The 25132-nt window shown below is 44.5% G+C and overlaps 1 protein-coding gene across 1 annotated transcript in view; it reads left to right on the top strand.

The window, feature by feature from the left end:
• PLCB2 (phospholipase C beta 2) overlaps positions 1-25132 on the top strand; it is a 78525-nt gene that overhangs the window by 41851 nt on the left and 11542 nt on the right. Inside the window, exons 11-27 of the mRNA XM_006128653.4 lie at positions 141-298; positions 3905-3987; positions 4506-4590; positions 6731-6893; positions 7870-7967; positions 8310-8406; positions 9433-9517; positions 10057-10181; positions 11575-11729; positions 15028-15192; positions 16256-16355; positions 16817-16921; positions 18541-18626; positions 19100-19196; positions 20944-21000; positions 23259-23460; positions 23775-23946. Of these exons, the coding sequence (XP_006128715.2) occupies positions 141-298; positions 3905-3987; positions 4506-4590; positions 6731-6893; positions 7870-7967; positions 8310-8406; positions 9433-9517; positions 10057-10181; positions 11575-11729; positions 15028-15192; positions 16256-16355; positions 16817-16921; positions 18541-18626; positions 19100-19196; positions 20944-21000; positions 23259-23460; positions 23775-23946 (2033 nt within the window). The remainder of the gene's footprint in view (positions 1-140; positions 299-3904; positions 3988-4505; positions 4591-6730; positions 6894-7869; positions 7968-8309; positions 8407-9432; positions 9518-10056; positions 10182-11574; positions 11730-15027; positions 15193-16255; positions 16356-16816; positions 16922-18540; positions 18627-19099; positions 19197-20943; positions 21001-23258; positions 23461-23774; positions 23947-25132) is intronic.

Raw genomic sequence — 25132 nt, 5'->3', positions numbered from 1 at the left:
ACTTACCTAAAATCTTTCTGTGGGCTAAAGTGCATGCTTGCGCTGGGTGTGCTCAGAGCTCTATTCCTCCTTCTTATTTGTGCCCATGAAGACTGCACTCACATAGCAAACTAGTCTCTTCTTCTCTTGCCCCTCTCCAGCTGGCCAGTTTTCTGGCATCTCTTCTCCTGAAATGTATCGTCAGACCCTGCTGGCTGGCTGCCGTTGTGTAGAGCTGGACTGCTGGAAGGGTCGTCCCCCAGATGAAGAGCCCATCATCACCCATGGATTCACCATGACAACTGAGATTCTCTTCAAGGTAGAGGATTGTCTCCACCGATTATTTGTCCTGATTTTCTACTGAATTCTGTCTTCTCTGGACTAAATGGATGAAATACCAGAGAGATGGGCTGGGTGTATGGCTAGGTGAGCTCTATTCAACAGGAGAGCCCAATGTGTACGTTAATTGGGGGAAAGTAGGTAGATGGGGGAGAGTGGTGGGGCTGGCATATGGATGAGTCTAAATAAATTAGGTGAAATTCTTGTGAACAGTCATCTAGAGAGACGAAAAGGTGGTTGGGTGGACAGAAAGGTGTATGGTTGAGTGGATGAGTGCCTACGGGCTGGAAGGGTGTGTAGGTGGATGGATGAGTGAGTAAATGAAGAGCTGTGTGAGTTCAGACACACAGCAAGCACCAGGCATCTTTTCAGAAGACCAGGAGGTTGAAGAGAGAGACTTGCTATCTTCTGCAGGTTGATGTCTACAGCAGGTTTGTAATGTTCAATATTGGCACCGTGGGGGTTATTCCTTTTAACCTGTCCATGCCATGGGACCATATGATATGCCTCCAGCATAGTACCAGCCATCTGGGATGTTGTTCATACAGCTTCCCTCACTGTTCACCTCAAAGGCTCCACAGGGAAAGGAGCCAGCCCCAGGGTCACACACCATTGTGTAGTTAACTTGCTCTTTGCTCTAGAGGATTTTGTTTTAGTGCATGTAATGACATATATTACAAAAACCCACACATGTTAAAAAATCGCAAGACTATACTCACTTCCCAGAGCTCAGATCCCACCAGCCAGAAGCCACATTTTAATAGCTCCCTTGTGCGTTCTCTGTGTCCCCCACCCCCAATTCTCCCAATTCATTATTACCAAGCCATATGAAAAAACAAACCCTTTCTCCTGTAGTGCACAGGTTCTTTGAGCTGCCTATAATATTCGGTGTTGGTAATTTCCCTAGCTAGCTCTTTTGGTAGCATGGTTGCTTTTGCATAGCAGTTCACTGTAGATAAGGCAAATCATACCACAACTGTGTATTACGGAAGCTATAATTGCACTGAGGGGTTCTGCTAAACCATGTGAAACTATTCCTCAGGATGGAATTATAGCCTGTTAACTCAGCATGAGCCATGTTTTTAGTTTATATAATACATAGATCCTCTTGTCTCCTGCTCCTTTTCTTCTCCAGCCCCCGTCCTTCTAATAGCATCTTTTGCCCCCACTCCTCCTCCTGAATTTGTAGCAGCTTCCTTTGACATGTCACTCAAATGACCCCCGGAAGTGGCACTGGAGCCCGCCTTCCTTAGAGAGAAACTGCTTGTTGAATCAGGGTTTCGAGGAAAGGGGGCAGTTGCACAGATTGAAGTCATTTGGCCACATTTAAACATGGCTTTATGCCACTGTCTTTTCAGGCTTACACCAGAGCTGAATTTGGCTCACTGGATATAACTGTAGTCTATGCGCTATATAATGCAGTATACAATAGACTTGTATGATATCACTGAATGAATGGAGCAGGAGTATGCGTAGGCAGATAATTATACAGGGAAAAACTATGCTCTTGTAACCTGCCAATTAGCAACAATGGGAAAGAAAATAGAGAAAAGTTCATGGCAGTATAACAGGAGTCTGGGGAAAATAGTATTTTAACAAATAAATCAATAACGTTGAGAAAATGTCCATGGTACCGGCATCTGGAATGTTAGTAACTGCTGGTTGCTGAGCATTTTGGTTTGCTGTGCTACTAGACAATCAGGATCAAGCAGGATTTTATAGGAACTAAAATGACAAACAAATGGACAAATTCAGGGGAAGTGTGAGGCTCAGTAAGTCATGAGGGAAGAAGGCACCTGAAGAATTCAAGTGGGATTTCAACAATTTCTTCGCCACCATTGACTTCAGCCTGGACCAGTCCACACAAGAGATCCACTTCCTGGACACTACAGTGCAAATAAATGACAGTAACATGAACACTACCTTATCTTGTAAACGTACCAAGTGCTACAATTAACTACATGCCTTCAGCTTTCACCCAGGATGATCCATTGTTTACAGCCATGCCCTAAGATACAACCGCATTTGTTCCAATCTCTCAGACAAACACCTGAGATGTCTAGCAGGCATTCTTAGAATTAAAGTACCCCCCGGGGAAGTGATGAAACAGATTGATAGTGCCAGAAAGGTACCCAGATGTCACCTACTACAAGACAGGCCCAAGTGGGAAAGTATCAACACCACTGGCCATCACCTACAGCCCCCGCTAAAGCCTCTCCAGCACATCATCAAGGATCTACAACCTATTCTGGAAGATGATGACTCACTCTCACAGACTTTGGGAGGCTTGCCAGTACTCATTTACTAACAGCCCCCCAACCTGAAGCAAGTACTTACCAGCAACTATACACCACACAAGAGCAACACTAACCCAGGTACCAAACAAACTCTATTGCCAACTCTGTCTGTATAGCTACTCAAGTGACACAAACATAGGACTTAGCCACATCAGTCACCACATCAGGGGGCTCATTCACCTGCCCATCTGCAATGTGCTGTCATGTGTCAATAATATCCCTCTGCCTTGGACATTGGCCAAACTGGGCTCTCTCTACACAAAAGAATAAATGAACACAAATCAGACATCAAGAATGTAATGTTCAAAAACCAGTAGGAGAGCACTTCAATCTCCCTGGACACTCAGTAAGGGTATGTCTACACTACCCTCCTAGTTCGAACTAGGAGGGTAATGTAGGCATACCGCACTTGCAAATGAAGCCCGGGATTTGAATTTCCCAGGCTTCATTTGCATAAGCGGGGCGCCGCCATTTTTAAAACCCCGCTGGTTCGAACCCCGTGCAGCGCGGCTACACGGGGCACGAACTAGGTAGTTCGAACTAGGAAGCCTAGTTTGAACTACCTAGTTCGTGCCCCGTGTAGCCGCGCTGCACGGGGTTCGAACCAGCGGGGTTTTAAAAATGGCGGCGCCCCGCTTATGCAAATGAAGCCCGGGAAATTCAAATCCCGGGCTTCATTTGCAAGTGCGGTATGCCTACATTACCCCGCTAGTTCGAACTAGCGGGGTAGTATAGACATACCCTATCAGATTTGGAAGTTGCCATGCTTTAGCAAAAAGCTTCAAAACACCCTGATTGTATGGACTTTGTTAGTCCTGGTCCACTGCATAGTGATATAACACTCCCATCTTTGCATGTGTATATATACCAGCCAAACTGAAGTTTCTATTTCATGCATCTGAGGAAGAGGGTTCAAGCCCATGAAAGCTTATGTCCAAATAAATGAGTTGGTGCCACAGGACTCCTTGTTATCTTTACACCATATTTAGTCTTCCTCTAGATGCAATTACTTTGAATTGCATCCATGTAACAAGGTATACACTGGCCCTCCTATGTCTTAAGCATCACCACTGAGTGTGAAGTATTCAGTGTAAAAGAACCTAAGGGAACCCAAGTTGTAATTCACATGCTGAGGGACCAGAAGGGCAGAGTGTGGGAAAAGGAGGTTTAGTCGTGTCTGGGCGAGTCTCTGGAAGTGATCAATTCAGAGATGTGAAAGCTGTGTGGCTATTCGGAATGAAATCTGTCTCAGGACACTATAATAATGTTGTCTGTCTCCTCTTGTTTAGGATGCCATTGAGGCCATAGCAGAAAGTGCTTTCAAAACCTCTCTCTACCCAGTGATCCTGTCCTTTGAAAACCATGTTGACTCGTGAGTATCCAGTGGTTGCTGGTGGGCTCATCTCTGGGGAACATGCATAAGAAAATTAATATTTTTGTTGTCTGAGAGGAAAAGCAGAGGCAAGCAGCTGCCTCCCAGTTGGCTATGGTTTCCCAAGGGCCTGAGCCTGGCAGTAGTAAGGTGAAGCACTGAAGTTGCAGTATTAGGAGTTTTTCTTGGAGGGACCAGAGATGGCTGATGCCAAAAGATCAGTTGAAAGGTGCAGAGTAAGTGAGAGAATTAAACCAGTGAATCCCATCCTGCCACTGCCATCCAACCTCCCTCAAAATCTATCATCTAACATCAGGGAGGGGATGGAGTAGGGCAGATGTTGTTAGTCCTAAAGCAGGGTTCCAGGGAGCCTGCGTGCGAGATCAGGATAAGCAGAGATTAGGATTAGCCCCTTGGGTGGGGTGCCAGCGTGTGCACGGTGGAGAAGGGTTGCTCACGCTCTTTTCCAGACTCAGTAGATTCATATCTCACTCTTGTTTTATCATATTATTCTTTAGGCCCAAGCAGCAAGCTAAGATGGCTGAGTACTGCAGAACCATATTTGGGGACATGCTGCTGACAGAGCCACTAGAAAAATATCCAGTGAGTGGAAGATGGGGGTGAACTTTTACTGGGGAGAGGGCATCGTACACATGGGTATCACTCTCTAGTGCTGCTTAGCTCAGCAACCTGTATGGAAACTCTGAGGATCCTTTTGTGGCAAGAGGGAGGAGGCTTATAAAGGCATTGAAGTCAGTGAGCCTGGAGATGGGCAGAGAGAAGAGAAATGAGGCTGGGTGCTGAGCAACTTGCTGAACTTTTCACCTTCAGGGCCACATTTTTTTAAACAAGAGACCTGATTCCGCTCTAAGTTAGACCTCTGGGATTATTCAGCTCTAGAATCTGACCCCACATGAGTTGCGCATGTGAATATATATGTGCAGAGATAGGCAGATGTAATACAGGAAGTTTCTGGGGGCACTGTTGAGAGGGTCAATTCAGGGCAAATAGCTTAGAGACAAGGCTGGGGGTCCTCCACTATAAGGTACACCAAACCAGTTAAAAAGAGCACATCTGTTTACCACACTGGCTAGCAAGAAAGCATACAAGCCATTTCCTTAGATACTCAAGTTCTCTTGTGCCATCACCAATACCACTCCCTACACAGATAAGACATTATTAAAACCAATCTTACCAAATCAAAAAAGGTTCTTCTGATTCCCAAGGACCAGCCACATTCCCAGGTCAATTTATATCTCAAGATCTTACCCTGAAAAGTATCCTTTATGATCTAAAATCTAAAGATTTAATCGTGAAAAGAAAGAAAAAGAGCTAACATTGTTATAGAAATCAAACAACATACACTATTTGTAAAGTCTTGGTGCAGGCGTATAGCAAAGATGAAATAATCGTAATAGTCTTAAATCAGGTCTCTAGAATACATTTATTATTAGGATGGGTCATCAGTCCTTTGTCTGAAGCTTCAGTTCATAGCAAAGATGCTCCAGAAGTGAGAAGCTGGATTAAAGACAAAATGGAAGAAGCTCCAGGATCCTTTTTATATCCTTAGCCATGTGGCGTGACTCCCATTGTTCCCTGTGGAAGAATACAGCTACAAAATGGAGTTCATTACATGAGCAAGTCATCTGTCCATTCATGACTCAGTACTTTTCAGGCAGCAGCCATTGGTCCCGTGCTGGTCTGAATGTTCACAGAAACACTTATCAGATGTGGTTTGGCACCTCTCAGGGCCCATTGCCAATCAAGTAGTTCTAGTCACTTGACTAGCAAACCTGTCCAAGTCTCCTGTTGATATCTCCTAGAAGCAAACATTTGAAATACAAGTACAGAGCCAATATACATAACTTCAAGTACAAAAATGATACATGTATTTGCACAGTACAAACAGAATCAGCAAATCATAAGCTTTCAATAGATACCTCACTTGACCCACTTTACATAAGATTTGGTACAAATATACAACTGTGGTTGCAACAATGCTTTGTATGTTCACATTACAATCCAATAATATCACATCAGGTAAGTAAAATATGCAGGTGCATTCACAGACAGTGGAGTGCATGTCCACATAAGTGATTACACATAAAATTGTCATGTACAAATCATATTACCTTTTTTGTAATCCCCATGCACATTAGTATTGCTGTGCCATAAATATACATGGTACTTTGCAGAAAATTTTAAAAACATCAGTGTCTCAAAGTGCTTACAGTTCACAGTAAAGCAAGACACCATGAAGGATGGGATGTTGGGGTGCTGGATGGTGGGCAGTGCCTATAGCAATAGGTACAAACATGCAGTACCTCTTGGGGATGAATCATGATAGGCAGACAAGATAGAGCACCTGAAAATCATTTGTTAGTTGGATGGATACACAGGGACATTTGAGCATCCTTTCAGTGGTACTGGATGCAGAGAGAAGTGTGGCTGGAAGCAAGCGTGGTACAAGCAAACACCAAGATGAAAAAAGTGTGGGCTGTAGGAAAAGAAAGGTATAAAAACAGAGTAGGGCGCCAAAGTAAAATTGGCAGCCAGATGGCAAAGATACAGGAGATGACTGGCTACGTAAGCAAATGGGTGGATACAGATACAGAGGGTGCAGACAGGGCAGTGTGCAGGCAGACAGATGAGTGGAGATGTTCACAGATACTGATGGACAGCTGAGTGTTTGAGCTCTGCCTCTTGGTAGGGGAAATTTAATAAGGTCTTTCCTCTGTTACAGCTGAAGCCAGGTGTCCCTTTGCCAAGCCCTCAGGATCTCTTAGGGAAAATCCTGATTAAGAACAAAAAGAACCAATCTGTGTCTGAGGACAGGCGGGACTCTTTGAAGAAAGACAGGAATGAAGCTACTGACCAGCCTGTCCCTATGGATGGTGATGATACCGGTACAATATGAAGTGGGAGAGAGGATTTATTCAGCTCCGATGGGATGGCCTGGCCTTTTGGAGAAGGTCCAAACCTGCCCAGTGTTATTTCTAGAGATCTAATCTCATACATAAGCTCAGGCACATCAGAGTGGAGGGTAACAGGGATCAGCTCTGCAGAATAGAATTACATTTTCAGACATGTTATAGTGTTAATAGCAACACTGGAGCCTTAAAGGATCATGTTACTAATACACTGGCTATCTGCCAGCTGTTTTTTCTCCTGAGATGCACTGCTGCATATATACTGGCTGTTGATCTCACTCTCTGGCCCTTGATTCCTGTCCTACATTGTCATTGAGTAGCTCTATGGAATCCAGCAAATTACACCATGACATATTTTCCTAAGCATGAATGTTTTGGAAGCCTCCCCCAGATTTTTTCATCTCTTCTGAGTCTTATACTTTGAGACCTCAAGACAGAACAAGTGAAATTTCAGCCCATGTAGTCTCTATGCTCCTGTCACAGTAGACTAGAGGTAGAGAGGGCTGCAAGAATGCAAGAACAGCTCCTCTGAAGAATAGCTAGGAGTAAGGAGCTACAGTAAATCCACTTCCAGATTTGTCCCATTAGGCATGACCCTGATGGAAAAGTGGAATTACAGTCCACTCATGGAAGCAGCCTATGAAGGGAGGCTGGAGACTTTGGGGATACAGCCAACTTAGTTTCTGATACTGTTATTTGGGGCTAAGGAGACCAGTAAGAGGATGAACTGAATTATTTGAGAGCACCAACCCAGAATGGTGCTTCTCCATATTCAGCTGCAGTTGTACAGGTACAGACCCCTTTCTTGTTCCCATGTTGACACTGGGAGGGATTTCCATTCAGAAAAAAGGAATGTTTCCATTGCTAGTGGAAACAGCACTAGAGGATGTGTTGGCAATCTTTCCTGCTATTCTGTCTAAATGTGCTCCTGGGGCGCACTGTGTATGCTTAGTCTGGGCAGGTGATGTGACTGAAGAGGACCCAGAGGAAGAGGAGGAGGAATCTGGAAACTTGGATGAAGAACAGATTAAAAAGATGCAGTCAGATGAGGTAGTGTCACTGATCTTTCCACTTTTGGCTCATTTGCCTGTTCTGAATAGTGATCCTATCCCAACTTATTGTGGGGTCCAGTCACATGATTTAATCTAAGTTCCCCCTTCACCTGTCCTCACTGGGCTTGGGAGTCCAAGCTCTACCTCAAATCGCGACCTCAAAGCAACGTCTACACAGTTGCTATTAGTGTGCTCGTGTGAGCACTGCTAGCACAAGTCTAGCCTGGGGCTGGAACGCTTGCTTCCAGATCTAGTGTAGCCATAACCTTAGAGACTCAAATGTGAGTGTGTTGTTTTTCTGGGAGATGTCTCTTCATCTGCTTATCCTCATTTTGTTTAGGGCACTGCTGGCTTAGAAGTGACAGCTTACGAGGAAATGTCCAGCCTGGTCAATTACATCCAGCCCATCAAATTTGACTCCTTTGATATCTCAACAGGTAAGAAGGATTCTTGTCTTTTCACTATTCTAAATGTTTTCATTGAAGCAGCTGGTATGAAATTTCACGCATTGAAAATCTCCCGCTATTTTGACTGCAGCTGTATTTGAAGATACTTTGTTGCCCCCAAAGCATCTTCTTTTACCCTCCTTGCTGTCTCTTACACATCCCTGTTTGTAGTCAACAGGTCAAATTCTGCTCTATTACTCTAGTGAAAATCCACAACAATGCCACTGCTATTCATGGAATTATTATGGTGTAAATGGGAGCAGAATTTAGTTCAGCCTGTATCAGTATATGTGACTGGTCTTTGAGTGGGGATTCCCCCTGCTGAGTGATGGAGAAAGCTGTATACCTGTAACCTCATTACAACAGACAGACCAAGTTAATCAGATTCTCAAACCTGGACCAGTTTTCAGTGAACTGGGCTGATTCATGGTGTCAGTGAAAAACTTGATAAAATGCAGAGCTTTTCATTGAGCTTTGCTATCAGTGTTTGGCTTCACTTGAACATATAACTCTAAGGGGAAACAACTCCTTAACTGGCATCAAGTAAATAATTTATCTTTTCCACATCTCTACTATATGAGCCCTCTGTGTCTGGGAGATTATAATGTGTGGTTTGGAAACAAAATGAAGGACTGTAAACTGTTGCTATATGTTTTCTATAAAAGGGTGAACTTCTTATCATCCCTCCCTTTTTGAAACTGATCCTCTGGATTTGTTCATTTGTCATCCCTGTCCCAGTAACCCCAATCCAAATCCCAACAACTCCAATAAACCTTTGAGTCCTTCCTCCAACCCCATTTCAGAGGTGGCAGTGCCTGGTTGGAGGTGTCTTGATCTTATAACAGGCTGCACAGGGAATGGTATGGGTGGGTCCATGAGGAAAGAGACAGGCTGGGTATTTCTTGGTCTGAGGCCCAGCATGAATGTGGAATGCTTTGATTGTGGTACTTGGCAGAGTGTGAGATGTGGTGCTGGGAGTGCCTGTCTTTCAAACATTTTCCTGTTTCGTATTCCCAGAGCAGAACCGAAGTTATGTCATCTCCTCCTTCACTGAAATGAAGGCTTATGATCTACTGACCAAATCTCCTGTGCAATTTGTAGAGTATCCTTTTTGCTAGAAGAGCTCTTAGGCAGCTGATGCATTTTAATTGGACTATTACTCCCTGTCATATAGTATCATTCTGGTGAGATGTATGACAATGTTGCATAGACCTTTGAATAAGATAGAGACAGCACAGCTTACTTTGAGGCTCAGAACCTTGTTAGCTTTTATTCACAATCTATGGAAAGTACCAAGTACATAGAGAACTCAGACATGGTAATATTACCAGGGGAACATGTAGGTCTTACTGGTCACAGGGCTTCCTGATAAGATGCCTGCTGCCTTCTAGCAGGCACAGTCAGACATACCAAAGGCTTGTTGTTAAACATGGAGCACACCATGTTATATAGGGAGGCAGGAGGAATGGGGTTCTTGCTTTGATAACAAATCCTACAGCATCTTGTGTTTATAACACTGGATGTCACCCAGCATCCAGCAGCCATTTCAGACATAAAAGCTCATAATCTGGCACTGGGAGGTAGTCCCAGCACACACATGCATGGGCCATTTCAGACCTGTTTCCTATGGAGTAACTGCAGATATAACAAGCGACAGATGAGCAGGATTTACCCCAAGGGCACCCGGATGGACTCCTCCAACTACATGCCTCAGATGTTCTGGAATGTCGGCTGTCAGATGGTGGCCTTAAACTTCCAGACAATGGGTGAGTTGCAAGCTGTCCCATGCTTATGGGTGGGGTTGTTGCTTTTATTACACCTGCTCTTATTTCTCCTCTTTTCCTTACTGGGAATTCCCAGTGTTACCAGGTGCCTCTGAACAAACATGCTAGCCGTTAGCACTACCCTTGACCTGTCAAATTCTGCCTCCAAATGGAGATCTCTGTTTCCAGCTGAGCATCTCATTTGCAGACAGAGCCTTTTTCAATAGCACTAACTGGATGATCCTGCACTACAATACCTGTGAACTCCACCCTCCCATGCTATACTATCCATGCAGTCAGTATCTGCAGAAATCATCTTAGAAAAGCCTAATTTGATTTTTCAGGTAGTGTGTGGAGTGCAATGGTTAACAGGCTGTGGGAGGCACAGATACCCCTAAGCCACACATGCTGCTGGTAGGCAGCATGCCCAACTAGGTACCTCCATGAAGAGGTCCTTCCCTCTGCCAAACTCTAGCATTTTCCGTACCTGCTACTGTTTCAAATGTTGATCTTGGGTGGGCAGGAAAGGGCTTCAGGGCTCCCCCTTCCCATGTCCTCTTCAGGACTGCAGGGTGAGAAGGTGTGGTGGAAGGGCCACTATCTGACTGTCTCTCTTACACACAACACACATGCACGAGTGAGTGTATAGGAGAGAGGCAAGATGTTGAAGCTACACAAATTCAGACTGGAAATAAAGTGCGAATTTGGAACTGTGAGGATAACTAGCCACTGGAAGAGTTTACCAAGGATTAGGGTGGATTCTCCAGCATTGGCAAATGTAGATCATGATTAGGTGTTTTTCTAAAAGACATGCTCTAGTTCAAAGAATTATTATTTGGGAGAAGGTCTCTGGCCTGTGCTGCGCAAGAATTGGACTAGATGATCACAATGGTCCCTTCCAGCCTTGGGATCTATAGATGGGAGGGGGAAAAGGAAAGTGGAAGAGAGGGGAAGTAAAAATGACAGTGGGAGAGACTGATGGAAAGGGGATCATACTGTGTATAGGGCATAAAAAGAATAAGGAGCAGAGTAAGTGAATGGTGAAGAAGGCAGACATTAACAGGGGAGCAGAGTGAGAGAGGTTAGAAATGGGAGCAGGAGAGCTCAGGTGAATATTCATTTGACACACAGAAAAGCAGGAGTACTACAGGGAAGGTTCAATACCTAATTCTGCCACTGATTCACTGTGTGACCTGAGCAAGCCACTTAAACAGATGGGGAAACTGAGGCAAGGAGGTTAACATCTGCTATGGTACTTTTTCCAAGAGGATAGCAGGAAAATGTGGATGAAAGTTGCAACAAAGATACAGTCACTACAGTTCCTTGATACATACAGACCTTGCTGCTGCACTCTCACAGAAATTCCTCTCTGTGTCTTGCTGTCTCTCTCCTTCAGATGTCCCCATGCAACAGAACATGGCCCTCTTTGAGTTCAATGGCCAAAGCGGCTACCTTCTCAAACATGAATTCATGAGGCGTCCAGACAAGCAGTTCGACCCTTTTTCTGTGGACCGCATTGATGTGGTGGTAGCAAGCACCCTGTCGATAACGGCAAGTATAAGCCACTTGTAGACCAATGGTCTGGGTGCTTACCCAGCTGTGCAGGTGGTGTGGGTTCTACTCCTTCTGCAGCTTCCATAGAAGGGATTTGCGCAGCTGTCTCTGAAATGACTGTTCAGTTGCTGGTCCAAGAGGTGGTCTGCCTGGTGTTTGCCACCGCATCCTGTTCTGCAGCAGTTCCACTTTAATTCTATCATGGAGAGTCATGAGAATAGCAAGCAGCTTTGTGCAGTCTAGCAGTTTGGGTGTGTGCTTAACATGTATAAGCTTAGGGTTCAAATCCCCCTTTATTTTTACAGAGAAGGGATTTGGACTTTCATCTCTTACTTCAAGAGACTGGCCTAAGTGGTGGGCTAGGCGCTATTCTAATCTGAGGCCTCTCTTGTTCTTTTCTGCTGAATCTGCTCCACTTTCAGTACATATTCATTGGGCCAAAGCCCAAATAAACAGCCTTATGTAGCTTACTGGATGGGTATGTGCCCAGCAGGTGGGAAGTTGGCGGTCACATCCCCTTGTTGATCTCTAACCTTTCAATTGAACCACAGGCACCCTATGAGTCTCGTTGTAGTCCAGGGCTTTGCGTGTTTGCCCCTTGAACAGTGCAGTCCTGAGAAGGGATTTGAACATTGATCTCTTACTTCTCAAATGAATGGCCTAATTGCAGGCCTGGTAAGAGGTGAGGGCTCCTTCAGACTCTTCTGTTGGTGGCTGGTCAGAATCAGTAAATATGAAATGAGAATTGGGCCACTCAATTATTGTGACTCCCTCTGTGTCCCTGTGGTTTGAGTCCCTACCCAAAAGGTGCTGGTTCAAATCCCCTTTCTGCTTGTTGAGAAATGAGTGGCTGTGTGATCTATTACCATCAAGTGTTTCACTTTAATTATATATTAACCAGGGCACAGCAAGCCTCCAAAGCCTTATGTGGTATGGGGGTTAGAACCCTTACTTAGGGTGTGAGTACCCCTGGATCAAATCCTTGTTCTAGCAGGTAGGATGGCCTCTAGTGTGTGGGAGCATAACCATATAGCTGGTCAAGAGGCCATTTGCAGCCTTTAATTAAAGAGGAAATTGCTGCTGAGCAGTAACACCTCCCCTCCCCCAAACACTTTTGTCCACCATGATCAGGATACAGGTCCAGCTTGTGGCAGCCCCCAAGGCACTCCCCTGTTCTTTTGAGGGATATGAAATGGGGACCCCCCCCCACCTCCTGAGGAGAGTGCCTGGTGAACAGTCTCTGTCTGAATCCCCTTCCCGTCCTAAGAAGACAACAGCCTCTTGAGATAGAAGATTCAAATAAAGATGGCCCATCAGAAAGGATAGTCACCTTAGAGGCAGCAAATCCCCATGCAAACCCTTACTGAACAGGAAGCTGGGGGATTTGAACCAGGATCTCCTACAACCCAAGCAAGTATACTAACCAGAGAGTGAGGGTCATGAGTGAAGCTGCTGCTTGTGGAGGCAAGCTCCACCCCTGCACTACCCAGGCTCCTTTGTCTCCCTCTTCTCTCTGCTCACCCATTCCAGCCAAATCTGTGAATCCAAATGTAGCAAATGACACGCTCCATTTTCTTTAGAAATACATTTCAGAAGAGTGGGATTTTCTTCAAATGTTTTCCGTCGCATGCCAAGTTGTGCAAACTAGATATGCAGAAGATACCTAATGAAAAGCACTAAAATTGGGAATAAAAAAGTCAGGTTTTTTTTATACACCATGAATTTTGTCATACATTTATTTGCAAAAACTCTGTAGTAAGGACCTGCTGAATATAACATTAAATATTATAGAATTCATGATGTTTTAGAGTTCTTCTCTGTTTTAGAGTTTCTATTTTAAACATACTCTTAAGCCTTCATAACGTAATCATTCCAGATTACTACATGTTTAACTCACTGAAACAAAGACGTTATTTTAAATTAATCAGTCAGAGCAGTTTAGGGTGTTCATAACAAAGTTCGCTGCTTTTAAAAAAATGGAAAACTTGTTATAAAAAGTAACACAAAATAAATTTGTTGTGTTAATGAAATGTCACTTTATGTTAAAACATATTTCAAAAGATTTTAGGCATAACAATGGATTTTATATCTTAATAAGAGATATTGATGTTGGTGGAGGGTTCTCTTAAAACTAGTTCATGAAATAGTGAGAAGTAAAAGGGAAACTCATTTGTTTAGCTATCTGTAAGAAAAGGAATGTTGTCCCTTTAAGTTCTCTCTTCAGTAGGGGGTGTGAAAAGGGAATAGGAACAGAAAGAACAGGACAATTTTGGAAGCAAGTTTTATACTATAGTAATTAAAATGTGTATTTTAGAGAAGGATGGTCTTTTGAAGAATTTATTTTAAAAAAAATCCTATATATCTGAATATCCAAGCATTTAAGGCTAAAGCTAAATACACAGTTTGTACCTCAGATTGAGAGGTGTGATTTTATAATCTTCAGCAACAAACTAATGAACTGTTTAAAGCAAATTTTAAACTAAGGTCCTGTAGACATGCACAACTGTTCCTATCAGTAAATTCAGAAGTCCAGTGGTACCTGAGAGACTAACAAATATCTCTATATATATTTAGTATCATGAACTTTCATGGGCAAAAGCCACTTCTTCAGATGAGATGACCATATAAATATATATTTATTACTCTCTCAGATGCTACAGGACTACTTGCTTTTAAAGTTACAGACTAACATGGCTACCCCCTGAGACTTTTAAGCATGCCTGTTAAAACATTAAATGGTTACATTACCACTTCATGGCTCTTTCATAGGTTCAATGTTATGCTAATAGGTCTGGCAAGCTGGAAAGCTTTTCACTTTTAAGTTAACAGATCCACTTTGAGGGAAGAATCACCAGTCTGCCAGCAGCAAGAGCCTGCTGTGGGAGCATTTAGGGATGGTCAGAATAGGGATAAGAAGAGGGGACGGGTTGAGCATTAAGACCCAGGGAAGACATTGCTTCCCCTTGCCTCATATGTGCGGCCCCTGGTTACTATGGCAACTCCTAGGCCTTTCAGTGTTTAAAATTAATCACAAACACATGAAAATAAAAATTTAGCAACTGTCACATTGAATAATCCAGGGTCGTGGTAATGGAGAGAGAAGATTATGGGAGAAGCACTAAAGCAAAGAGCACAGGGGAAGGGAAAGCAGAACAAGACAAGCATGAAATAGGGAATGATTGGGCTGGAGGACAGCAGTGACCAAGAACAAAGAGGAAACAGGCAACAGAAGTGGTGTAGGAGCTGGAGAGGATTATAATAGCGGTTGCTAGGTTTTTTTCCTGTTTGTTCTTAGATCCTTTCTGGCCAGTTCCTCTCAGAGCGCAGTGTGAAGACATATGCAGAAGTGGAACTTTTTGGTTTGCCAGGAGACCCAAAACGTAAATACAGAACCAAGCTGACATCAAGTGCCAATTCCATCAATCCTGTATGGAAGGAGGAAGCATTTGTTTTTGAAAAGGTAACAACACTTAATGGTAACTCAGATAATGGACTGCTAAAGAGCCGAGTAACCATGAGCATTTTCCTTGGGGATGCCACGGCCACATGAAAGACGCCTTCTTAGATTCATAAAGCTCTCCTGTGGGGATTTCAAGGACCACAAGTTTCTCTACTGATGAAGAATCACTGGTGACCCTTTTTGAGCATCCCAAAGGCCAAAACACTCCTTGGCTGTGCCTACATTCGAGTAGGAATAAGGGATCTTCCGGAAAAGGGCTTATTTTCCGGAGAATCGCGTCTACACGGGCGCTTTTCTCCGGCAAAAACCCCGAGCCGGAAAAAAGCGGCAGCCATGTAAATGCAAATGCCGCGGGGGATATTTAAATCCCCCGTGGATTTGCAATTCCGAAGTGTCTCATTAGCATCCCTTTTCCGGAAAGGGACACCAATGTACACACAGCCCTTGTGAACATTTTAAACTGAATTTGCCAATCAAATAAGCCTTGGAAATCTCTAGCCATGAGGAAACAGAAAAGATTATAGTAAATGTGCCCATCTTGTTGCATCACAGATGTTTTAGGGACAAATAGAGACAGAGTCTCATTTGAGTCAGATCCTAGGATGCATACAACTTGCCCTAGAATTTACTTGTTGCTACTATTTCAGCTGTGGGGTTAAAAGTCATAACAGCAAGAGCATAATAATACTTCACACTTTCCTACAGCTTTACATGTTCACCTTCACAATACATTTGTGAAAGCAATGGACGTTTTCACCAGCTCATTGTGCAAGGTGGGTATTATCTCCTTTTTCAGGATGGTTCTGAGACACAGATACGTGATGTGACAAGCCCAAAGCCAAGATTAAACTTCAGAAATGCCTGATTCCCAGTCTGGAGGTCATTCTTCTAAACTCTGGTGTCACAAAGCATCTCTTATTAAGCAGTGGGGGGGGGGGGGGGGGGGAAGAGAGTTCTCCCTGTATTACTGGTTCTTGGATTTATATTTTTTCTTGACACCAATAACCTGTTAGGAGTTATAGCAAGGCACCTGGGACTTGAGCTGTTGTGTTTTTCTCCCTAGATTATGATGCCAGAGTTGGCTTCTCTCAGAATTGTGGCTTTGGAGGAAGGAGGAAAGTTCATTGGTCATCGCATCATTCCCATTATTGCTGTGCATTCAGGTAAAGTGAAACCTTGCTGTGCAAACTTCTTCACTGTCCTTCATCACCCCCCTTTACTGGCCTGTACTGAGTTTGCTGTGCAGCACAGTATTAACTGGAGCTATGCTAAGGTTTGGCGTTAAGGAAATGAACCTGTGTGCTGATGGAGTTTTTGGGATGTAGCAGTGATAGAAGCTGTGGTTCAAAGTGCATCCTCTTTCTGGGGATGAAGGGAGATGGTATGTTCCCCTCTCTTGCAGTCACTGTTGCATTCCGTTGTGTTGTGTTTGAGGGATTCAAGCAGCAGAGCCCCTCCAAGCTCATTTCACTGGTACTTTTGTGTAACCCATAATTTCCAGTTATGAGTGCTTTCCCTTTATCTACTTTATCACTCACACACTGCTGCTGTGTTTCCTCGTCGGACTGGGGGCAGGAGGTGGGAGGGATGCCCTCACTTACTTGTTCCTGTTTTCTATCATCAGGCTATCACCATGTTTGCCTTCGCAGTGAAAGTAACATGCCACTCACTATGCCCTCCCTATTTGTGTACCTGGAGATGAAGGACTATGTCCCTGACACCTGGGCAGGTAATTTACTTGGACTGCCTGATGTGGTTTGTCCTCTCCTGACTCTAACCTGCTGGTACTCTGAAATTGCCAGAGAAAATGGCTGCATCTCTGTTTGTGGGTTGGGATTGTTTTAGTTACCTAGTGTGTCAGACTGGAAATCTCACTCAGAGGTGATGGTGGAGCTGCTCTCAGTTTGGAAGAGAATGTGCATACAGAGACAGGAGGGGAGTGTGGCTGGCAGTCTCTTCAAGCACACCTCCTACTTGTTTACCATTCTGGTTCTGCCACAGCCTACAGGTCCCACCAGTCACTTCATAAGCAGTTCTTTCAATTCAAAATACCTCCCACCCCAGTCAAGGCACTTTGTGCAGGCTGAGAAGAGAACCCAGTGGGCCAGTCAAAGGCCAACAGAAATGCTGCGAGGAATAACATGAAACAGTCTTACATGATTCTCTTCATCCTGTCATTTGTTCCAGCCTTTCTGCAAATGTGTGTTCTTCTTATCACCAAAGAGAAGGAAACCCCAAGGCCCTTTGCTTTCCAGTGTCTTCTGATTTAGAAAAATCTTTAAACAGTCTTTGCCATCTGAGACTTAACTTCTTAAGTCCAGCCATGCATGTGCCCTGGTGCCAAGCAGCGTTCCTTTTTGTTAACTTTCTCCAGTTGTTCATACTGAGCCCCTTGCTCCTAGCCATTCCCAAGGAGACGTGGCTGAGCTTTTACCTCCCTGGCAGCTCTCCTTGTTTTATGTCACCTTCAAAGCCTCCATGCCCATTTGGGAGTAAGAGTTCATTAATCAGCCACAGGGGTATCCCCTTTCAGGTTAAATTGGCTCCCATGAGGAGTCAAGCACTAGTGATAAGGCTGGTCCCATTTCCCCTTTTAAAGGTACCATGCAGATTGTGGCCAGGAGGGATCCCATTGTGGGATCCCCTGGGATGCTCTCTGACTTAGAAATGGGATGCATAAACAGCAGTGAGGTATAGAGTTGTCCCAGGAATGAGTGAGGAGAGTAGAAATCCCTCTCTTAAGAACCAACAGGGGAACTTCCACTTAGTCATGTACAAAGATTTGCAGTACTCAGCAGTTTCACTCTGCAGACATTTGTGCAGACATTTCCATTGGTTCTGAATCATACATCAGCTCAGGAATGGATTTACACAAAACTGGGCAGAGGTTGGATCAGAAAGTTTGCACAGTTTAGTAAACCTTTCACCATTCTTAGCATAAGCATCATATTTGAGAGCATCACTTGGTTTTCAACCTGAGTGCAAACACTTTGCACAGCTCTAGTTAGTGCTGAAGTGCAGAGAGAGACAAATGGGAAAACGGCATTCCCAGACACAGAGAAAATAGAATTGCAGTGTCTCCCTGTAACTTGTAGGGAATGTTCTCACTAACATGAGGCTGAGGTGAAAAGACAGCAGGGTGGGAAAGGACCCATCCAAGAGAAGGCTAAAACAGAATGGAATCACATCCTGGTACCGGGAAAGGGAACAGGGGATTTATTCAGGACGCAGTATCTCCGTCAGGCAGTTAGTGTGAGACTCACTATTCACAGAAATAAAATGTGAGTGACAGAGAAAGGGAAAATCTGATGAGTCCACTGACTATCTGGATCTGTTCTTTGTTTCCAGATCTGACTGCTGCTCTATCCAACCCCATTAAGTTCTTTAATATCCAGGAGAAGAGATCAGTGAAACTAAAAGAGAACTCTGCAGAGGTGAGTGTTCCTACACATTCTGCAGTGTGCTTTGTGGGTTCAGTTTCAAACGATTCAGGATGCTTGTCCTAATGCTTCTTCACCCTGTTAGGAGGCTTCTTCACCCTGTTAGGAGCAATGAGAGAGTGTGGCAGTAGTTCAGTCTTTGACAGGTGGAAGGGTATTCACTGTCTGTTTCCGAAAATCTTGTCTAATTCCTTGAGGCTGTAGATAGTTGCTGCACCAGGAGTTATATAGATGACATAAACCACCAAAGGGGAGCTTGCCTTGTGTCAGGAAAGTCACACACACAGGTCAAAGCTAAGCAGACTTTGGCATTGAGATCTTGGGAGACTTCATTGTTTAAATGGAAAGCACTGTACTGTTTCCCTCACTGGCTTTGCTCAGAGGTATTGATTGGCCTCTCCATTGCCACTTCTGTTTCTTGGGTCTGTTTTGCAGAAGCATTGATTCACATTTGATCTTTGTTTTAGAGGCCTGACATGCAGAAGAACCTTACGGAAGCTCAAACCAACGGAATACCACATTCTACCAGGAGCTTTAGTTTGCCTCTTCCAAATGGACCTGAAGGTAAAGTAGGCAGATGTGGGAGGAACTCAAAGAATAAAGAGGGAGATGTACATTGCTTCAGCGTTGAAAGAAGAAAGTCTTGGATTTTTGCCCTAGGGGCTGGTAATGGGATCAGCCCATTCACTTCTAGGTCAATTGTTTAAATTCTGGTCTTGATCAATACTGAACAAAAGTTACTATTCAGTTGCTCTTTGGTGGGAGTGGGAGTATGGGTGGGTGTGTAAAACAAGTGGGTGACTTCACTCCATTTCTAAGCAGAAAATATTATACAAAAAATCATTGTCACAATCAGCACAGTTGATAATCTCAATAAACAAACCAAGATCCAATGAGCATGGAACAGAACAAAAATTTACCCTTGAGGTAAGAGCTCCATGTCTGAGTTGGGACATACATGTGAAGCAGTATGGATGAAGATTACATTGCCATTTCTTACACTGAACTTTTCCTGTATTGTGAATAAATAGGGGAGGTTACTTCCCAACATTGACAACGCAGCACCTTTCACCAGCACTATAGTCAAAAGATGATAACATTATGGAAAGCAGCAGAGATAAGTTTAGAAGAGAAACACAGCTGATGGGGAGATGGTTCACATTGTAAATTACTATCAGGCACTCAAGAAATTTCTGTAGATTAATAAATACCAGCCTGCACACCCTTTTCTCCTTACAGTCAGATATCCAGACCTGGGGAAGGATTTCTAGATAAAAACTATTCCTATACCACCATTCAAGTCTATGCCACCCCAGTCATCTGAAATGATAAGTCTCACAATGACCAAGTGACTAGGAATGGTGAACTACAGCCATTGGGAGCTGCAGGCAGGCTGTGCCTGCCGTCAACATCAGTAAAATATCTGGTGGCCCACCAGCAGATTATCCTGATGGGCCACATGCTGAAGGTTGCCAATCCCTTGTCTAAGAAGCCCACTGATTTCAGCTGAATTACTCCTGATAATGTTAGTGATATGAAGAGAATCTCTCCCGAAGGTCCTAGTGAACAGTAGTTTATGAGGTGGTTTGAGCAGACTAAATTAGTATGTAAGCACCTAGATTGTTGTTCCTAGCAGTTAGTGCACTTTTGTAATGATTTCAGTTAGAAATTCCAAATAACTCCCTTGATCTTGGTGCAGGTAAGTATTTCACATCCAGGTAGAAATGCCACCTGTTTGATCTTGAATGACTTGCAAGATCTGACAGTCCTGGAATTTTGAGGCTATCCCAATCCTCCCCAACTTTGGGGGCAGGAAATGTGGCTTGATGGATTGAAGAGATGACTTGGTTCTAGTCGGTAATATCTCCTTGTTCCTTATCTCTACATTATTTTTGTAATTTTTATGAGGTCCTGATTGCCTCCTTTGAGGTTCTGGGTGCCTCCAGTCCCACTGAAGCCATGTTGCGGACACTCTCTACCTGGCAAGAGTGAACTTACTGAAGTTCTGTTTCACTGTATCTGTTGAGTGCTGATGAATGTTAGGCATCCGATTGATCAGCTCAGCTAATTTCCGAGCTCTTTCTGAGACTTGTTGCAACTTCTGGGTGTAATGCTTCCCACATAACAGCAAAAAGGGCAGCAAGGGTACTTGATGCAGGAATATTTTCTTGCCCTCTCACAACACCCTTTCTTTCAGTGTAAGCATGTCAGCAATAAGGGAAATGGTGTAGAACCCCAACTCTCCATTCTCCACTGCTCCATTTTCAGCACAGAAGTAGGGTATAAATAACAATTTCCTTTGTGGTTTCAGGAGCTATGGGCCTGGGGAAGGAAGAAACTATAAAAGAAATTGCAAAAGAAATTGCAGGTAATTACACCAATATTACTCTAAAGGGAGAAGGGATATAAAGATAACTTTAAGCCACTTTTGTGACTCCACTATCATCGGCCAACTGGAGCCCATTTTGTTGTCCTGCATAAGTTAGAGTAACTTTAGGGCTGCTCTAATTTGTTCTCTGCTGCCTGTGATCCCAAGGGGACATCGTAGCAGCTGTGAATAGCTGAAGCACAGCAACATTTCAGCCATGTTCTAATGCAGGGATGGGAAATAATTTTTTATAGGGGGCCACTCTAAGAATTTGGAAAGTGGTCAAGGGCTGCATTCTTCCATGTTGTTAATGGAGGAGGTATGGGGTCTGGAATGGAGGTTGTGTGCAAAAGGGAGCTAGTGAAAAGGATTGGGGTGCAGGAGCAGGTGTGGGGTCTGGGAGGGAATTTGGGTGAAGGAGGCAGTTGTGACCTGGGGCAGGGATTTAGGATCCAGGGTGTGGGTTGTGACCTTGCTTAAGAGGGGGTTGTGACTTAGGGCTGGGGTTTGGGATGCAGGATCTGAGACAGAGTATGGGGGAAGAAGGGAGCAGAGGGTTTGGATTATGAGGAGTGAAGGTGGGGGCAGAGGATTGGGAGACTTACCTGCTTGATTCCCAGCCAGCAGCCTTCTCAGGCAGACTCCCTACCTGCCCCAACACTGGCTGCAGGGGCCATGTGATCTTTGAAGAGCTACCAGCCTAAGGAGAGGGGGGAGGGTGCTTTGCAAGCTGTCTGTTGACAACAGGCAGTGCCCATTGGCTGGAAACCGGCCAATGGAATTGTGCTGGGGGCAGTGCAGGAAACCTCTGTCTCCTCCAGGGACTCTCAGCTGTTCAAACAGTCCCATAGCAGCCGCTTTTCTCAGTGGCATGGGGGAGAGGGGGGGCGGCAGGGAGTCTTCCTGAGGCTCACCAATGCGTCCATGGGCCAGATTCAGAGGCTTGGTGGGCCGGATGCTGCTCACAGGCAGGATATTGCGCATGCCTGTTCTAATGCCTTCAAGCCTGCCTTCAACACACACGATGCACAAGGGGTTCCTATAGGGGGCAGCTGAGAGCCAATATCACCCGCAGTACCCATCCAAGGAATTCCACAGTGGCCAGATCTGCTGGCTTTCAGGCCCCTTTGCACTGGCAGAAGCAGAACAACATGGGCTATAGAGCAGCTTGAGCACTCTGGAGGACTGAGATCTCCATCTGTTGATTTAATGCATTTATTATTTGTCTATTTGTCTGCATCACAATGGTGTGTGATAAAATCAATTAACAGCCAAAATTAAAACCCAACATGCCGGAATATACTACCAAACAGGACACAAGGATGAATCCACCTGGCCTCAGTCAAACTACCGCATTGGGATCATCTAGCAAATAAATCCATCTGCTGCAAACTTCCACACATCACAGTTATGAATAAATTAGGATATTAAAAAAGGATATTCATAATTTAAAACCTTTGTTAGGAAAGAGTTATGATTGTATAAGGGCAGATGTTAATATAGCAAGTATCTGAGTCATTAGAAGGTAATAGTGCAAAAAGCCTAATTTCCTGATACAAACATTTGTGTTTGCACATTATCCCTGAATTTCCTCACTTCCACATGTTCACTAGAGCTAAAGTTCCATAACAGAGTCCCAAGCAAAAACCATGACTTTCTTTAGCATCCCAATAACCTTTTAATCACAGATACTAGCATTCTAATGACTTGCTGCCCAAAGATAATGGAGTCTCTGTAACATTTCCCTTGCACCTTTCCTCGTCCTTCATCTCCCCTAAATGCCACTAGCAAAATAATCTTTTTCTTGCACCTTATAGGAGATGTCATACGTTAAAACTAGAGGTCATTTTTCCCCGGACAGTGTAAGAGTACACTGATCATAATGGATTGTTTTCATTGGAGAACCAGTAATAGGAGAAATATTCCCTATATTTGCCAACTAAAATTTGTCCCAACTTGTGGGACACTTAATTTTGTGAATTGCCTTGTGTCTCACAACACCTTGATGTGTCCCAACACAATTATGTTGCCCATCCAGGACAAAATACAAAAAGCTGGCAGCTTTACAGGCATGTATCCAGCCCATGTTGCTTACTGACTTTGCAATTACCCTGATGAAAGGGAGAAAATGCTGGAATCAGTGTTGAAAAACAGCTGAAACAAAATGAAGTTAGAGTACGGAAAGAATGTGTATACGAGAGAGAGGTAGGTAGATGGGTTAGACAGCCAGCCAGGACTCTTGTTGTACTGTATTTTAGAACTCGAGACAGCCAGCCTTGAGGAACTTCAGAAGATGAAGCTTTTTCTGAAGCTGCTGAAGAAACAGGAGAAGGAGCTGAAGGAGCTGGAGCGAAAGGGAAGCAAGCGCAGGGAAGAGCTGCTGCAGAGATATTCAGAGTTGGTCACTCAGGGTGGCAGGAAGAAGATCTTATGCCCTGGGAAAACACAGAAAAAGAAAAGGTAAAAAAACAGCATAAGAAATCGCAAGATGTCCTGCATGGCACTCAGATGGCCTTGCTGGCTGCACACAAAGAGGCACATTAAGTGCTCCCCTCTGAGAAAGACGTATGAGCCACACACTTTCCCCCTCTTCATGCCACCCCTCCAAAACAAAGGCATGGAGGGGGTTGCCTGCCTCTTGTTTCCATAGGTGTGCATGGAATTGCACATTCCTTTCTTAGAGGTGTGCAGGAGGACTCTTGGATATGGTGCGACGTGTGGAATGGATTATCTGTGTGCTGCCATAAGCAATGCTCCTGTATTTGGTGTTACAGGAGTTTGACCTCAGAGGAAATCAGTGCAGCATGGAGTCCTGCAGAGATGGCAGCAGAGTATGCTGAAAGCCAAGTCTTGGAGCTGAAAGAGAAGCTGGAAATGGAGCTAATGCAACTGTGGGAAGAGCAGTATGATGGGATGCGGAAAAAGAAGGAGCAGCATGCCACGGAGGTATGGACTGAATGCATACTCCACCATCTGGGGGTATCTCACCTTTACAGATGCAGCCAGGCACAGAAATTCCCACCAACACAGTCCTTGTCACCAACATGGCTATATCCTGGCATATGCCATGCAGAAATAAAGCTGCTCCAATACATTTCACACCAGCCATAATCAAAGCAACACCTATAAATATTGTGCCCACGCACAGCATTGCTCCCCAAACTTAGGCTATTGCAGGGCCTGCTCGTGCACCTGTTGGAATCAATCAAAAAATGAGGTTTACAGGATCTTTCTAGAAAGGGTTTATTTTTCGAAAGATCCGCATCTAGACTGCTGTTTTTTTTTGTTTTGTTTTTTTTTAAAAGCACCATTTCGAAAAAAAAAGCGGCAGCCATGTTTATGCTAATGAAGCACGGGATATTTAAATTTCAGCCTCGTTAGCACTTTCGACGTGCCTAATCTACATCTCTCTGTCGACAGAGAGGTTTAGTCTAGACACAGCCAGAATGCCAGTGGTGATGCACCACCACTTTGGAGTGATAGCCAGAGGGACAATACCTGAAGATAGATTGTTGCCCAAATTCAGTGATAGCTGGGGTGAAAGTAACTTAAATTATTTACAGATACTGTACTATCACAACCCGCTCTCCCGTGAGGGGAGACTAAAGCAGGGGTTGCAATGCAACAATACCTATAAGAAATGTAAGTATAGGATGGAGTGCGGGAGGTTCATGGCAAAGGGTTGAGATGGTGGGGGGTGCAGGAGTCAGAGTTGGAGTGTATGAGGGGCTCAGAGCAGGGGGTTCAGGTATGGGGGATTATAAGGGCAGGGCAAAAGGCTGAGGGTGTGTGGGGGAGGTTGATTAACTTACCTGGCTGGCATTGGGCCATTGCAGCCAATTTCACGTCCATTCCTACCCCCCTTGCACTCCTCCAGAGAGGAGCTGGGGCCAGGCTGCCATGGACAGATGGGGCTGCTGCCAGCCCCTCCCACAGCAGATATGGAGCAGACCGTGGGGCCTACCCCAGGGCTGGAGCAGGAGCCAGCCCTCTGCAGCCACAGCCAGAAAAGAACCAATTCCACGCTCCGCCCTTCAGCAGGAGTGAGGCTGGGGCCGAGCCACCGTGGCAGGAGTGGGCTGCTGCTAGATGGGGGTCAGACCATAGGGCCTTCCCCCGGATTGGGGCCAGG

Source organism: Pelodiscus sinensis, chromosome 4 (genome assembly GCF_049634645.1).
Source record: "Pelodiscus sinensis isolate JC-2024 chromosome 4, ASM4963464v1, whole genome shotgun sequence".
Classification (NCBI taxonomy): Eukaryota; Metazoa; Chordata; order Testudines; family Trionychidae; genus Pelodiscus; species Pelodiscus sinensis.
Note: the sequence above shows the minus strand (reverse complement) of the source record. Positions and strands in the feature narration are given on the sequence as shown.